Source organism: Lepidochelys kempii, chromosome 16 (genome assembly GCF_965140265.1).
Source record: "Lepidochelys kempii isolate rLepKem1 chromosome 16, rLepKem1.hap2, whole genome shotgun sequence".
Lineage (NCBI taxonomy): Eukaryota > Metazoa > Chordata > Testudines > Cheloniidae > Lepidochelys > Lepidochelys kempii.
Window position 1 is genome coordinate 11,635,168 of NC_133271.1, and position 15,725 is coordinate 11,650,892.

The following is a 15,725-nucleotide window of genomic DNA, read 5'->3' on the forward strand; positions in this document are numbered from 1 at the left end:
CCTGGGTGATTTCATTGCCCACCAGGCGGCTGTGGAACGGATGCCCCATCACCTTCCTTCAGAGACACTCTCCAGCATGGTTGCTGGACTTGCCTGGGTTTAGAGGGGCTAAGCCCACGCTCCTGCCCTCTGTTGGCTCCAGACTTCCCTCCCAGCTGAGCATGAGCACAAAGAACCATGTGCATGGCCAGATCGCACGGGGGCTCTGCCACTGTGTGTCACGGGGATGTCCACTATCTCCAGCCCTATGGCTGGAGCGACTCTAAGCTCCTCAAACCCTGGGACAGAGTTTGTGCACACGGGCATTCTGGTGAGGTGGTTCAGGCTGTAACCAGCTGCCATCACAGCCCCTTGTCTCAGCCACTCCCCGCTCCCATAACCAGTCATTGGTTGTGTTGTGGCAGCACCTAGAGGCTCCGGATCAGGGCCCCATTGTGCTAGGTGCTGTAGAGACACAGGGAGAGACAAAAAGCTTACAATTTAAACAGACATGGGTGGGAGGGGAAACAAGCCCAGAGAGGAGCAGTGACTTGCCCAAGGTCACGCAGCAGGTCAGTGGCAGGGCTAGGAACAGGCCCCCCCCCAGTCTCCTGACTCCCAGTCCAGTGCCCTCCAAGCAGACCATGCGGTATCTCTGCTGCAACTTTGGCTTGGGGAATTCGCTGGCCTACAAAACCGCCCCATTTACTAATGGCTCTCGCCAGCTGTGGTGTAGCTGGAGCCGGCCTGACTTCAGCCACGACCTGCGGTTCCATTCACTCTTCTGTGGGTGAGCCGTGCTTCCCTGGAGCTGGGGGTGGCTCTCCCTTACCTTGGCGTGTGTGTTGAGTAGCTCGAAGAGAGCCATGACGAGAGAGTCAACGGAAATGGTGGTCTCCTTGTATTCGTCCAGGTAGTAGGCCATGGTCGCCCGCTCCTGTTCATTCAGAAGGTGGCGAGCTTGCTCCTCTAGCATGACGCGGGTCTGGTTCACCAGGCTGCTCAGCGTCACCTGGGAGCCAGCCAGGCCCCTGTAAAACACGGGCTGAAAGAGAACACATAGGAACTGTTTTACCCTGGGGCTGGATGGCTGAGAAACTGGCCTCAGCAGACAGAGAAGTCGACCGTAGCACCACATTAAAGGTTACATCCCACAACCCAGGGCCTCTGCTCAGCCATTCCTGGCTAGCTAATACTGGCTTCTGTCAAGGCTGAACTGAACTGAGAGCTGGGGAGAGGTGCCTTGACAGAAGGCAGCGTCTCTTATCTTCAGAACTGGTGCAACATGGACAGCAGCAAAGCCATCTGCTCCCCAGCCCAGAGTTGCCGGCGTGCCTCAGCCCAGGCTGGGAGGTACCAGGTCTCGGGTTGAGACGGGAGTGAGGTCTTCTGGTCTGGTTGATCCTCGGCCGCCCTGCTCAGGCTCTCACTGGTGGTTTTTGTGAGGCGGACGCTGAATGGAGAGCGCAAGCTCATTTCCCGCCGGCCACCAGGTGCTATTGACTCAGGCCCCCTGTAACGGGGGAGTCCGCCACTGAGCACGGCAGCGCCTGGTGGTCAGCCCACCCCAACGGCTGGCATTAAGGGTGCCCAAGGGTCCAGTAGATACATCTAGACCTAAGGGTCCTGGGAGTGAATGGTACTTGGGGAAGGAATCTGGACACGGTACCTCTAAAGGCCTGAAACCTTGCAGAGAAAGCAGGGCAAATGTCCCCTCTCCCCCAGCTAAGTGGGAGAAGGGGAGCAGCAAAGAGGCCGCCGGCTCCTCACACAGGGCAGGCGCTGGTGGGCAGAGGAGTGGGAGGCTAATTGGGAAGGAAAGCCTTGTAGTTCACTTCATTCACAATCCCAGCTCCAGGAGAAGGGCTGGGGAGGGAACCCTGCCTGAAGCAGGGCACAACTGACTGGCCTAAGGCTGAGAGCCTGGGACAGAACCCTAGCTCCAGAGACAGGGCTGAGGGGGACTCCTGCCTCCAGGACCGTAGGACTGACCAGTCCCAGGCAGAGGAGTGACTCTTCACAGGCCAGCTGCTGCAAGAAGGGCTGGGAGCAGCTCCAAAGGGACACCGCTACAGCTGCCAAAGAAGAAATGGAAAGAAGTCCTAGATTCCAAGCAGGGATAGTAGAATCCAGAGGGCTGGGGAAAGATGTTGACAGGCTTGGAGAAAGGGAGGCGCAGCCCCGGGAGAATGGCAGAGGGAATGAAGGGAACAGTCCTTGGCTGCCTAAACAGGGCTGGAACCCGGAACAGAGGGTGGGCCTGGGTTCCCCGACCCTTCCCCAGGCCAAGAGCGAAGGTGTGGGCATCAGAAAGAGAAGAGGCCAAACATCCTGGGTCCCAGATGGAGGTCAAGGGGCCCAGGCTCAAAAGCCACTAGACTGGGGGTACTATCCGGCACTTTTCTGTTAACCCCGGAAGGGGAACGGCCTGAGCAGTGCCCTGGCCACAGGTCACGTATAATGACAGACCGTCGTGGCATCGGAATGACTGCAGAGGGTGCTAGACTGAAAAAAGCCCTGCAACGCCACACCCAGGCCCGGGGAGGCGCTCTGGAGGTGAAGTGTGACAACACCCCCATTTTCAAAATCAGCCTCTCCTTTTGGGTGTCCAGCTCTGGCTCTCCAGTGGCGCTGAGCATCTGCAGTTCCCCTGGGCTTTAATTGGAGCTCTGGGCACTCAGCCTGCTTGGCAAACAGCACCCACGTGCTCAAGGCTGGGCACCCACACGTGACAGCAACCAGCACGAGTGGCCACTTTTAAAAAACGTTGGCCTTTGTTATTACTAGGCTGGATTTGACCTGGCCTCTTAAAGGGGAGGGAGCTCGCTGGTCCACTCCCAATCCCCCTGAGCCATCCAATCTTCCGAGCTGAGAGCAGGCTCCTAGCTGAGATTCTCCACTCCCATTATGTGCTTCCAGCAGAGCCATCCCCTTTAAAAAGCCGCCTTTGTGAGAAGGCATCGCGAGAACACAACCCCGCCCAGATTACTTCTTAGCCCTGAAACAAGAGGTTTGTTATCGGCTTTACGTTGAAGTGGCTCCACAAGCCACAGGGTTTTAATATTAACCTTTCCCTCTGGTCCCAGTTCACATCCTTCCACGGGACTAAAGCCTGATATTTAAAGAGAACTTATTGATGTCCTGCACGTGACTCGTCTCAACAGCAAGCTACAGAACTGCCTGTTGTTCGCTAAACAATCCACTGTAATTGCAAGGTGTCGCTTGATTGAAATCAGACGGATAGCTCGGAAAGGGGGTGTCAAGGTTCCTTCCCCACTCTGAACTCTAGGGTTCAGATGTTGGGACCTGCATGAAAGACCCCCTAAGCTTATTCTTACCAGCTTAGGTTAAAAACTTCCCTAAGGTACAAACTTTGCCTTGTCCTTGAACTGTATGCTGCCATTAAGCGTTTTAAACAAAGAACAGGGAAAGAGCCCACTTGGAGACGTCTTTCCACAAAATATCCCCCCCAAGCCCTACACTCCCTTTCCTGGGGAAGGCTTGAGAATAATCCTCACCAATTGGTACGGGTGAACACAGACCCAAACCCTTGGATCTTAAGAACAATGAAAAATCAATCAGGTTCTTAAAAGAAGAATTTTATTTAAAGAAAAGGTAAAAGAATCCCCTCTGTAAAATCAGGATGGTAAATACCTTACAGGGTAATCAGATTCAAAACACAGAGAATCCCTCTAGGCAAAACCTTAAGTTACAAAAAGACACAAAAACAGGAATATACATTCCCTCCAGCACAGCTTATTTTACAAGACATTAAACAAAAGAAAATCTAACGTGTTCTAGCTAGATGACTTACTAACTTAACAGGAGTTGGAAGGCTGCATTCCTGATCTGTTCCCGGCAAAAGCATCGCACAGACAGACAGAACCCTTTGTTTCCCCGCTCCAGATTTGAAAGTATCTTGTCCCTTCATTGGCCATTTTGGGTCAGGTGCCAGCGAGGTTACCTTTGCTTCTTAACCCTTTACAGGTGAAAGGGTTTTGCCTCTGGCCAGGAGGGATTTTATAGCACTGTATACAGAAAGGTGGTTACCCTTCCCTTTATATTTATGACAGGGGGTGTGGCGTGGGGAGCTCTATCAGGTAAGAGATGCTCATTAGTGCTCTGTGTAATGAGAATAGTCAGAAGCTTGTCTCTCACCAACAGAAGCTGGTCCAATAAGAAATATTACTACACCCACCTTGTCTCTCATTTCTGTAGGCATTTGGCAATCTGCTTTCCTTCAGAGCTGGCAATGATCCAGTCCCCCTCCATGGTGCCCAGGGCTCTGTGCCGAGATGTGTCACTCTAGGTTGAGGGGTAAGATTGAGATCTTGACCGCTTGCAGTCATGAAAGACCTCCTGGCACTAGTCAGAGTCCACAGCCAGCTGTCCTGGCCAGATTCCAACCTGGGTCATTCAGCCAACCTGACCTCCTGTTGTTTGAACTGGTTAGGATGTACCTCACTTCTGTTCTGCCCTGTTGCTGGGCACTGTTAAGCAGCTGCCATGTTTCACCGCAGAGGTGGCTGCCCTTCAGTGCTGGGCTAAGTGATTCCTTCATAGAAAAGTTTAGGAAGTGCTTTGGCTCCATTTAGATGGTAGGGGAGATAGCAAGGAAAGATCTTTACCATGCGGTAGAGCTAATCTTATGTTTCTAAAAGCAACAGACACCTCTGTGGCGTAGGATGAAGCTGTGCTGAAGGGCCCCAAGGAAAGTCCCAGCCAGGTCTCTTGGCAGGAGTGACAGCACTTTGCACATCTCCAGTGCATCCCAGCTGAAGATCTCCCGCCCTTGAGGTGAGCAAACTGTATTCAGATGGACAAACTGAGGCACAGAGAAGCAGGACTGCTCCCTCCTTAGCTGTGACTCCCCAACACCAGTTCCATCGCACTCACATCCATCTCTGATCATCCCTAGGATGTCAGCAACACCCCTCCTGCCAGGACCTGGCCTAAACACACCACCTGTTTGCCCTCTGGAGCCCTCTGGAGCCATGCCCTTTCTACACGGACTCTGCTAGGAGATGAATGTGGAAGAAGGAAGCAAGGGAAGACATTGAAGAACAGGACTCGGGAGAGGAGAATTGAACAAGTGAGTGGCTAAGATCAAGGGAGAGCTGCTAGCGGCATAAAGGTGTGCTGTGTGATTGGGTGGGTCAGAAGAGGTCTCTGCAGCAAAGTGAGGAGAGGTCATTCAGTGCAAAGTCAGTGGGGCCTAGAGGCCACCATGACTGTCGTGCTCCACATGAGTACAGAGAAAGGCAGATAGGGCCAAACAGAACCCAGGAGTCCTCACTCCTCGTCCCCTAATCTGACCCTGGGCCCACCCACAAGCAGGAATAGAACCCAGGAGTCTGGAGTCGCAGGTCATTGCTTTAACCACTAGACCACACTGCATCTGCCAGTCAGTGGGTGATGTGAACCAAAACTGCAGTATCCCTAGGTTCCTGCCAAGAAAGTAGTCATCCCCCCGCCCCCAGAGATTAAAGTGTGACTATCTAAAGCTGTAGCTATATAGAGCTAAAATATTACTGCACAGCAGCTGGAGAAACAAAGTGTTTGCCCTGTCCCCCTTCAGCTAGCCAGGAAGTTACCCCTTCAATAGCTACTGAGTTAACACCAGGTTGTATTGCTCCCGGGGTGGGTGAGTGCCAGGCTTCTTTCTATGTGAAGGGACAAAGCAAGATCAACCACAGTTCCCTCCCGCCCACCCCCACTGATGCAAGCTCATAGCAGAACCCAGACTGAAAAGCCTGCAGGGTATACAAGGCAGCCAGCAGCTCCCAGTTGAGTGCCAGGGAGATTTTCAAACCTGGCTGAGTTGAAAGGGCATTTTCTTTTGGAGCAATTTCTAACCTGATGCGTTCCCTGAACAGGCCAGGGGTCTGTTGTTCAGCCTTCCTACATCAAGGATGCAAATTGTTGTAAAGAAACAAAAGCCAAGCGAACGAGACACGGGGAAGCAGGGAAAAGCATGCAGGCCGTGCAACACGTTTTGCCAAATAAGGAGTGTACATCTGTTATCAGTGCACGCTACCTGTGAAACTTCCCAACTCATTTCCATTTAAAAGGAGGACGCTGCACCGAGAGAGATGCCGATAATCTCAGCAAAGCGGCAACTCCCCGTCGCCGGATTCCTGGCTGCGTTGTGACATGCGGTGCCCGGGTGGGGAGCTACCTGGTCTCAGAGGCCTGGCTCCGCTCAGACTGCTGGGAGCTGGAAAGGCCCTGGGTGTGCGAACGTAACATAGCCAGGTAGAAGATTATATTGGTGTCCAGGATGTTTCAGAGTTCTCAGCTGGCAGTGACCGGTTCTGCTCTGTCCCTTTTTCAATGTGTAATTATTCTCATTAAGAAGGCAGCGTGATCTATTCAAACTCATTAATCACAATCTGACCCTGCTGTTTTCCCTGCACTCTTAGTTCAGAATTAACCGCCCCCCCTCCCCGCCCGCAGCATCTCCTGCCAGGCACAGAGCCACATCTGGGTTCCTGGATCTCTCTTCTGCTGATGCGTCTTCGATTTTGCTCCACCTCTGGGGTGCAGCTCAGTAAAGCTGCCATGGGGCACAGCCCCGGGAGGGCCAGCAGTGCACCACCATTCGCTTGCAGGAGGGAAATCACCTACTAACACTGCAGCTTTGAGCCCCGTTTGAATGCAAAGCCGTCTTGGGCAGAATCAGATTGAAGAGCGTCTCCACTCTCTAGAGGCATGCCAGGGTGACTTAGGGGGGTGACAGAGTCATTGAAACATACCCCTTTGGATGATCATTCGTGGGAGGCGGCTTTCCAGTCTTCATACCCACTGCTGCAAAACAGACCTTCACACTCAGCTGCCACGTTAAGATCATCAGTTTCTATGCCCCTCCTCTGAGCAACGATTATACTGTAGGCAGCTGTTCCCTCCGTGTCCTCTCAATCCAGGTCTTAAGGAGACCCGAAGGGGAGCTGGCAGGCAGGTGAAAGAATGTGACTGCTCTCACCCCTGTGGCGCTCCACGGCTTTGGTGACCTGGGACAGCACAGGGTTTGACTGACCAGCTGAGGAGCCAGAGAGAACCCCAGGGTCTCTCGAGGGCCAACAACCTCAATATAAAGAATTTCGTTTATAGTTTTTAACACTGAGCCCCATCTCATCTTGCCTGGAGTGGAGGAGGATTCCGGATGAGCTGAACAGAGACTTCAGGGTGGTGGCTTATAAAGCCATGGGATGGGTCAAAGGGCTGCTTCCTATGGTCTTTCTCTCCCGTGCCCAGGGCTGAGCGCTGTATCAGTACGGCAGCAGCCGGCAGAGACAGAGACAATAAAAGAACCAGAGCGAAATGGAGGAGGGTGCATGCCTGCGTCAGGCAGAGCTTTGCTGATCTCCCTTCTGCCTCCAGTCTCCTGGCACTGCTGCGTGAATAGCCTCGGAGCGCAGTTGAGCACAGCACATGGGTGCACGCGGTGTGGCAGGCCTGCAATATCTGCCAGACACCCTCATGACGGACTAGACTCTCTCTCCACCCACAGCCTTGAGCAGGTTGGGCCTGCCAGGTATTACAGGGCCCTGGACTGAGTCTGATGGTTGCCAAGTATCCCCATAAGCTCAGCAGGTCGCTGACCTTCACCTTTGCCTGTAGGCTTCCAGCAAGTGAGTGTAAGCTACGGACAGGGCTACTGTTAGACTTGTCATTGTGAAGGGGAAAGACAGAGCTGTTGGCACACAGGTCCCTGCCACACATCCCACCTCCTGGGCACGCAGGTGAAAGGGTGTGGCTGCTAGCTCTGGCCTGGCCTGGCCGTGGTGGGGTGTAGCAGCCCTCTGGAGAACCAAGACTTGCAGACCTGGTCACCCACTGCCCCCACTGGGACCCAGGCCCAGTGGTACATACTGAACCAGCCCCAAATGGCTGGAGACAGAGGAAGGGTTGTGATAATGCATCAGGATAAGACTGGGATGGAGATGGCTGAGATTAGTCTCTAGGATGTCCCCTCTGCCTACTCTCTTGTAGCGAGGATGCACCTGTTGATTCCCAGTTGGTCACGGGTGCTGTAAGAGTGGCAAGAGAAATCCAAAACCATCTGTCATCCTTTTCCCCCTCCAAGAAAGGGCACTATCAGTGTAATGAACTGGAGTTACGGGATGGGGTGGGTGGGGAGGAAAACTCTTCTATCTCTGCTAGTCCATCCTGAGAGTCTAATTTCCACAGCGCAATGGACGAAAGCACCACCAGCGAGTTACCCCATTGCCCAGCAGCCTGGGTCGTCTCACTCATGAAACCATGCGATGCAGAGATATCTGCAGCTGCCAGCTCTATCCCAGGGCCTGGCTCTTTCACTCTTGGGTTCAGCTGTGGCCCTTTATGACTTCCCCCAGAACTGACACATCACCAGGAAGACCTGAAGAGCGGGGAACGTGAAGTTCCCCTCGCCTTTGCAAGAGTTTGGCTCCATCCTTCTAGCTTTTGTCTGTTTAAATATCTCTTCTTTGATGCATATGGGAGATCTAGAGATAAGCAACCCCCAACGTAGCAGAGCTCTTCCCTGGAGCGGGGCTTTGGCCAGGCTTCCCCACCTTCTCACCTTTTAACCCATCTGGCAATCAACTGGATTGCCTTGCCTGATGGAAACTCAGAGCATCCCCATCCTCACTGGCGTCCCAATGCCAGTCACTCCCCAAAGGTCTACAGCACTTGCACCCATGCATGGGCAAGAGGGTCTAATGACCCTGACCACAGAAGGTGGCTGGTGGAAGGGAGGGCAACAGCCAGTTCTCATGATGGAAGGGGATCAACCTCTTCCCTCTCTCCTAAATAAGGGTCAGACACCAAGGCCAGCTGGAAAGCACTGACGAATCAGGAAACATCTGCATGCTCTTGAAGAGCAACATCTGGGTTGTCTATCAGAGTGGGTGAAAACATGTTTGGCTATTAAGGTTCTTTCTTCTTTCCTGCAACTTTCTTATTTCCAAGCCATCTCTTCCCGTTTTAGAGCGGAGCCCACTGGGCAGGACACAGGGCTAAGCCGGGGCTCACAGAGCAGCTCCTCCCCTGACACTGCATGGGGCGGTAAGACCTTGCTCTGCCTGAGTTATTAAAGTACTAATTCCAGCCCGCAGGGGCTCCTTGGGCATCTCATTTCATCTCCCCGTGTCCGGAGTTTTACCTTTGCCGTTGCCTCAGCTGTGTGATCACCAGCTGCCCTGTGAGGAGAGAGAACAACCTTTAGCACCGACCCAACTCAGAACAGTCCGAATTGGCAGGGTGGGACTTATTGGCATGGACCTTATTAAAAAGGATGCTTGCCCCTCCCCCATTGTTCTAGGTTAACACTAGAATATTAAATTGCAGGCCATACATCACTAATGGCTTCTAGACCAGGGGGAGACATGTTCTAGACCCCAGGGCACTGTCCCATGCTGCTGGGTTCTAGGCTATGAGCACAGTCTGCTAGGTTCCAAAATATGGTCCTAGGGTACAGGTTACCAGGTTCTAGGATAGTGGGTGCTAGGTTTCAGGCCACCGGTTGCTGGGTTCCAGATTACAGGTACATATAACAGGTTCATGGACCATGGCAGGCCAAGTCATGGAGTATAGGCCACTAATCTCACAAAACAACATCCAGGCAACTCTCTACATAACACCTGGGATGCTGGCTTGCAGGCCATACAAAGCAAGGTTCCACAGATCTCACGCTGAATGCATACAAACCCTGCTGTGTTCACCGGAGTCTCTCCGATCTGGGAGCTCGCGATCCATTGGGTCTCATCCACAGTGGTGCGGGCATGCGGCAGCCTTCCGATGTCCTTCACGGTCATGATGAGGTGCCGTGAAGACTTCAGCAACTTCACCGCCTCGTCGTGGGGGATGCTGAGGAAGCTTCTGCCATTCACCTCCAGGATCTGATCTCCCACCTGCAGACACAGGGAGAAATGAGTGCCCTGGGTGAGCCTGGCAGACCTCCCAAGCATCTCTTCATGTTAGAGCCAAGCATTCCTCTCGCTGGTGTTACCAGGTATCCACCGCGTATCCTGGTGTCATGCCTTATCTAAAGAGCAGTGCCCCTCTCCTGGCATTACTGCATCTCTAGCGTTTCCTTTCTTCTTGATACAGCTGCAAAACCGCTTCCTGTGATGGTCACCACCTTGGCCAACTCACTGGGGTGTTGAACTGGAGACCCGCAGAACTAAAGGCGTGAGCTACTACAGCTTAAGCTAAATCACCCAACTCATCTCCTCAGTGGACCAGGCATAGAGAGGGACCCATAACACACGCTCATCACTGGGTTACATTTTCATCCTCCTTAAGTAATGCTGAATCACCAACACTCACGGGGTAAGATATGCTAAAGGGATCAGCGGCCTTTAGCAAGTGAAGGTGTGAGTCTAGCATGGGTATACCTACCTGGGCTAGCTTTAATCTAGCTAGCATGGGTAACGATAGTCGTGTAGAGATGGTGGCACAGGCTAACAACCAGAGTACAAGCTGGCCAGGGAGCCTGGGTATGTACTTGGGTTGGTAGCCCATGCTGCTACAGCTACACTGTTACTGTATGCCTACACATGCTACAATCACACCTTCCCTTGCAGTGTAGACGTACTCTTAGAAGGACCAACTAAGTGGCTGGGTTTTCCAAAAAGTTCAGCACCTGGGGTACACGCCGGGTGCTGAGTGCTTTGAAAACCTGGCCCTTATTTAGGTGTCTAAATAAGGCTACACGGCAATCAGACACCTGCGGCTGGCCCGTGCCAGCTGACTCGGGCTAAGAGGCTGTTTTATTGCAGATATTTAGCCTTGGGCTGCAGCACAAGCTCAGGGACCCTCCCACCTCACAGGGTCCTAGAGCCAAGCCTGAATATTTACACTGCAATTAAACAGCCCTGCAGCCGGAGTCAGCTGGCACAAGCCAGCCATGGGTTTTTAACTCCATGTGTAGCCATGCTCTACACAGGAGTGGAGCTCTTCTGAAACCCTGGTTCCAACTGTGCGTGATGAGCAGTCACTATCCGGTTGCCAACTGGGCACAGAAGTGAGGGATGAATGTCACTTTGGGGCAAATACGGATTGGCTGGTTTTTGGTTTTTTAAATGGAACATAGTTTCGTATTTTTCACCGACTGAGTATTTTCCCCGGCCACCTCTCTGCTGACTGCTTCGGTCTACCCCACTGTCCTGCTGTGACCTCCCAATAATCCCTCCCTCCTTGAGTTCAACCTCTGCATTTAAATTAGCTCCAAGCTTGCCCTCAAATTCTCTCGCAGTTCCTCCTCTCTGGCAAGAAGCTGAGCTAGCAGGGTTTCTCCTCTGCCTGGTGTCTCCGTATCACAATGCTGTCCTTAGCCGGACGCAGAAATCAGTCGGATGGTCCCTGGTTAGCTGTATTTGTCACCCAATAGACATGTAGGCAATTAAAGGCTTTGGCACTCCAGTGGGGCAGGACTGCATTGATTCCTCTGGTAGCCAATCTGTGTCTCTGCTGACGGCTTCTATAGCTGGGACCTGCCATGAGCTAACACACTCTGCAACCTCTTCTCTTTGTGCTCCCTGGGAGAATCACCTGTTTTATTACCATCCTGGCCCTGCGAGTCTAAACCTCATCTCATTCAAGCCAGCAGGATCTGGCCCTAGGTTCACTGGCTGGATTAACACTGTCCCCTTATTCTGTAATCACTCCTAAACCCCCAGCTGATTTCCGAGCCCCCACATGGCGCTTACAAACCAAGCCAATTAAACAAATCAGCCAGGAGCTGGGAAAACACTCCACTCCCCTGATCAGTGCTCTGTTCACCCTTCCAAGTCCGGATGAAATCTGGGCTTGGTTCCGTTTTGAGCTGCAAACCCTGCTCCGCGGCTCTGGGTAATTCACTCCCGGGGGCGCACATTCTGCATGATACATTGCATGTTTTTTAACAACTCTCCTCTGTTAATCCATTTGCACCCTTTGCCCACTCAGAGCAAGAAGTGTAGCTGCCTCCCATGGGTTTTTCATTAGTTTTCCTCTTGCAATTGTGTGTCTGCAGTGGTAGCGAACTTGTCTGCAAAGGAGTCACAGCCTGGACTGTGCCTCCTGTATCCATGCTCATTATTTTGGCTTCAGCTGTAGCTGACTGAATCGGAGTAGCAATGGTTATTGCTTTTTCTAGTGTAAGCTGTGGTTCTGAAGTAAGCGTTCTCTTACACGAAGCATGGTTGTTTTCTCAATGAGCTGGTCTCCAATCATCTCATCTGCCATATTCCCAAAGTCACAAATTACAATCAGACTCCTCAGGGAAGCAATATACTGCTTTATAGTTTCCCCTGGTTTCTGCTCACGCTGGTGAAATCTGTAGCAATTAGCTACTACATTCACTTTTGGCACTGAAACATTCTTTAATGCAGTGAGTGCAGGCTCATATTTATCATCTGCAAGGGGAAAAGTGTAAAATATATGCTGCCCTTCTGCTCCAAGGCAGTGGATTAGCAGAGCACGCTTTCTTACTTCAGAAATCTCTGTAGCACTGACTGCAAGCAGATAAATCTCAAACATATGGATCCAGGTAGTAAAAGCAATTGGAGGCTCACCTGGGCTTTGCAGAAAGGGTGCAGGTGCGTTCAGAGGCAGAAGATCCATCCTCGTTGCCAAAATATTGTATCAACCAGGCAAGATACTAACAAGCTTCAACAGCTTGTTCAAGAGGTTTCCACTTTATTTTTAAATAAAATAGAGCAAAACTCTATTCGCTCTATGCTGTTGCACCCTCGGTAGCTCTCTCCCAGCCTCTCAACTCCTCCTCCCTCCCTCTTGTCCTTTCAGACTCCCAACAGCCAGTGCACCCAATTCTAATAATTACAAGCAACATCTAAACACCACAGTTGGCCTCTTGGAGCTTCATCACACGGTCTCAGGGGAAACCAATGTATAATCTCTTTGGATCAGGCTTCCATGCTGCTGGAGACTGTCACCTTGCAGCCAGACGGTGGCTGCCTGGAGTGTCACATGGATGCATCATTTTCAGCACACCTGAGAGTTTTCTCTGCAGCAAGGAGTCCATCTCTTGGCATGACAGGGCACAGCCCTTAGCAAACAAGGGTGCAGCCGACACCTTGCTCTCACTCCCTGTCTTGAAAATCTAATGGGGAGTCACCTGCAGAGAGAACAATTGGCCACTTCAAACGTTTCACTAGCCTAAATATCCTGGCAACATCAGAGACAGAACTCAGATCCTGAACCTCCTGCAAAAGCACAGAGACTACCAGCTGAGCTAAGGGAGAATCCCCATCAGCTGTTAGCAGTATAACATATATGACACACAGTGCTGATTCTATGCAGTAAAGGGCGCTGGGGACACATTGGTCAGTTCAGCACGGTCACTGTGAACTTAGTTCTTCCTGGTGGAGTTTTGCTCTATGTTTGTGGCTTTATGTTAGCACTAGGCACCCATACAGTTAGCCAAAATGGGCCAAGCTGTGAACCTTGAAGGAGCTTGTATCCAGGGTTCCAGTCCAGACCAATCTCCCCACTCCATTTATTAATGTGCAGTGCTCCGAAATCCCCCTGAGTTAAAAATAACGCCAAACTATGCAAAGACAGAGGTCTTCTCCACCCGCTGTGAGTCCTCCTGAGCGGAATGCTGACAGCGGACACCTTTTCAATCTCTGTCCCTGCTCACTTGCATGCAGTCGACTGGCCATAAAGCACCCGGCAACAGTATGAGAGAATCATAGAATCATAGAATATCAGGGTTGGAAGGGACCCCAGAAGGTCATCTAGTCCAACCCCCTGCTCAAAGCAGGACCAATTCCCAGTTAAATCATCCCAGCCAGGGCTTTGTCAAGCCTGACCTTAAAAACCTCTAAGGAAGGAGATTCTACCACCTCCCTAGGTACATCCCTCATTGCAGTCTCTGGGGTTAATTCCACAGTGTCTCACTCCTGCTTCCAAATCCAGGCCAGCTTCGGGGTTGAGGACAGGGACAAGACGTCATCTTTCTTCTGCCTCTTTATCCCCCCGTCCTTTAATTAAAATAATCTGTCATTTCACTTCATGGCCCATAGTTCCACTGTAAAGGAGGCTTCCTCAAGCTGCTCCACACTGCTTGATATGCACCATTGTTTTGGGCCTTTTTTTTTTTTTTTAACTTGGCTTCCAGTGTATCCAAGTCAGCTTTCTCCCTCCACACTGTGTCACAATCCTCTAAGTTTCTGATAAGTTGCGGCTTTGAAACAGCTCCTTCATATCTGCTTAACCACAGCCTTCTCTTTAGACCTTTGTTCTGACAAAGCTGTTGCCTTTATGCTTTGATTTCAGTGGAACAAACCGTTCCCTTCAGTAACTCCCTGTCTGGAGGGGACCTAGAATTTCTGAAGCTAAAGATAATAAAATGAAAAATCAATTCCAGTGTGGCTCATTCTACCCATCATGGTGGGGCTCAGAGCTGGCCAGCTGGGTCTTGGGGGTCCTCCGGGCGCCGTGGGGCCAGCCGGGGTTCGGAGCTGCTCCAGGTGCCGGCTGTCTGGCTGGGGTTCGGGATTGCTCCAGGTGCCAGCCGGGGTTTGGAGCTGTGCCTGCAGTCCAGCTTGCGAGAGGGGGGCAGCAGAAGGGGCAGAGCCATGGGTGGAAGAGACAGGGCGGGGGCTAGCCTCCCCGAACAGGAGGTGCATACACTGCCCATGAGTTTTATTGCTGTTAATTCCACTGATTTCAATGCGACTGGGAGCAGAATCTGGCCCGGTGTGTCAAGGACAAAGCATCAGGAGACCCAGGTTCTTTTCTTGACACTGACTCACTTGCAAAAGTCATTTAACATCTGTGCCAGTGGGTGTGGGGATAATGATCAGTCTTGTAGGGATCAGCTGGCTTACGCCGCCCCCATTATCACAGTATCTGAGTCTCACCCAAACCTTGAGTATGACAGCACTAGCACCCTCAATTTATAGATGGGGAGCTGAGACACAGAGACTAAGTGACTTGCCCAAGAATTAAACTCGGGTTTGCCAAGCCTGCGACTAGCATCCTAACCACCGGCCCGGCCTCTCTTCAGAACAATGTTCATGCAACCTTGGCGAAGTCCACCGAGAAAAATGCTACCCATCATTACTGCATTTATTACTGTGTGTGTCAGGGCAGGGGCGGGAGCTGCCAATTACCATACGCCACGTGGCACCAGAAAGTATTGCGGCCTCGGCCTCGAAAGGTCTCTCGTTGGGCAACACTGGAGCAAGGCCCAGGCCAGTCTCTACTCTCCAAACGTTAAGATTTCAGCCTGAGTTCCCCAGCCTGCCGGGAAGGGTTTTAAGGGGCTGTTTGTGCTCTAAGGGGGTTAGGTAATCTGGTCACAGTGCATGCTGGCAACAGAGACACTTGCTCTTGTCTGCCTTTGTCATCCTGGTGCCACAATCTCCTGCCGAGCCCCTTAAGATGCAAACGGCTCCTTGAATTGCACTGCCTAATGCTAGCCAGCCTGCGCTTTCCCTCCTGGTGCTGGCTATTTAGACATTCCACAGAACTGATCTGAATGGCCCGGAAGAGACCCCTCTGTTTGCTGGGCGCTAGGGCCTGGCTCACGAGCTCAGTCCTCTTTCCTTCCCAACGCTGCTCCCAGGCGAGGCGCACACGTTCCACACAGAGCAACATGTTAGAGGGCCAGCTCGCACCTCTCCCTGTCCCAAATACGCGATGTGTAATGGACTATACCTTTAAGAGATTTGGTAATGGATCATACTAGGAAGTGCAAAGGGCTGGATCTGGGTGTGGTAGATGCAGAAGGAGTAAAACGGAAATAAAGGGCT

General features: G+C 52.0%; 1 protein-coding gene across 6 annotated transcripts in view; it reads right to left on the bottom strand.

The window, feature by feature from the left end:
- Positions 1–15,725, bottom strand: part of WHRN (whirlin) — a 113,403-nt gene that overhangs the window by 33,195 nt on the left and 64,483 nt on the right. For 4 of the 6 annotated variants that reach the window (XM_073314071.1, XM_073314072.1, XM_073314069.1 and 1 more), the window contains 3 exons: positions 9,670–9,872; positions 9,125–9,161; positions 812–1,024 (listed from right to left, as the gene is read on the bottom strand). In XM_073314071.1, coding sequence (XP_073170172.1) covers positions 812–1,024; positions 9,125–9,161; positions 9,670–9,872 — 453 coding nt within the window. The remainder of the gene's footprint in view (positions 1–811; positions 1,025–9,124; positions 9,162–9,669; positions 9,873–15,725) is intronic. The other 2 variants (XM_073314074.1, XM_073314073.1) reach the window with 1 other exon arrangement.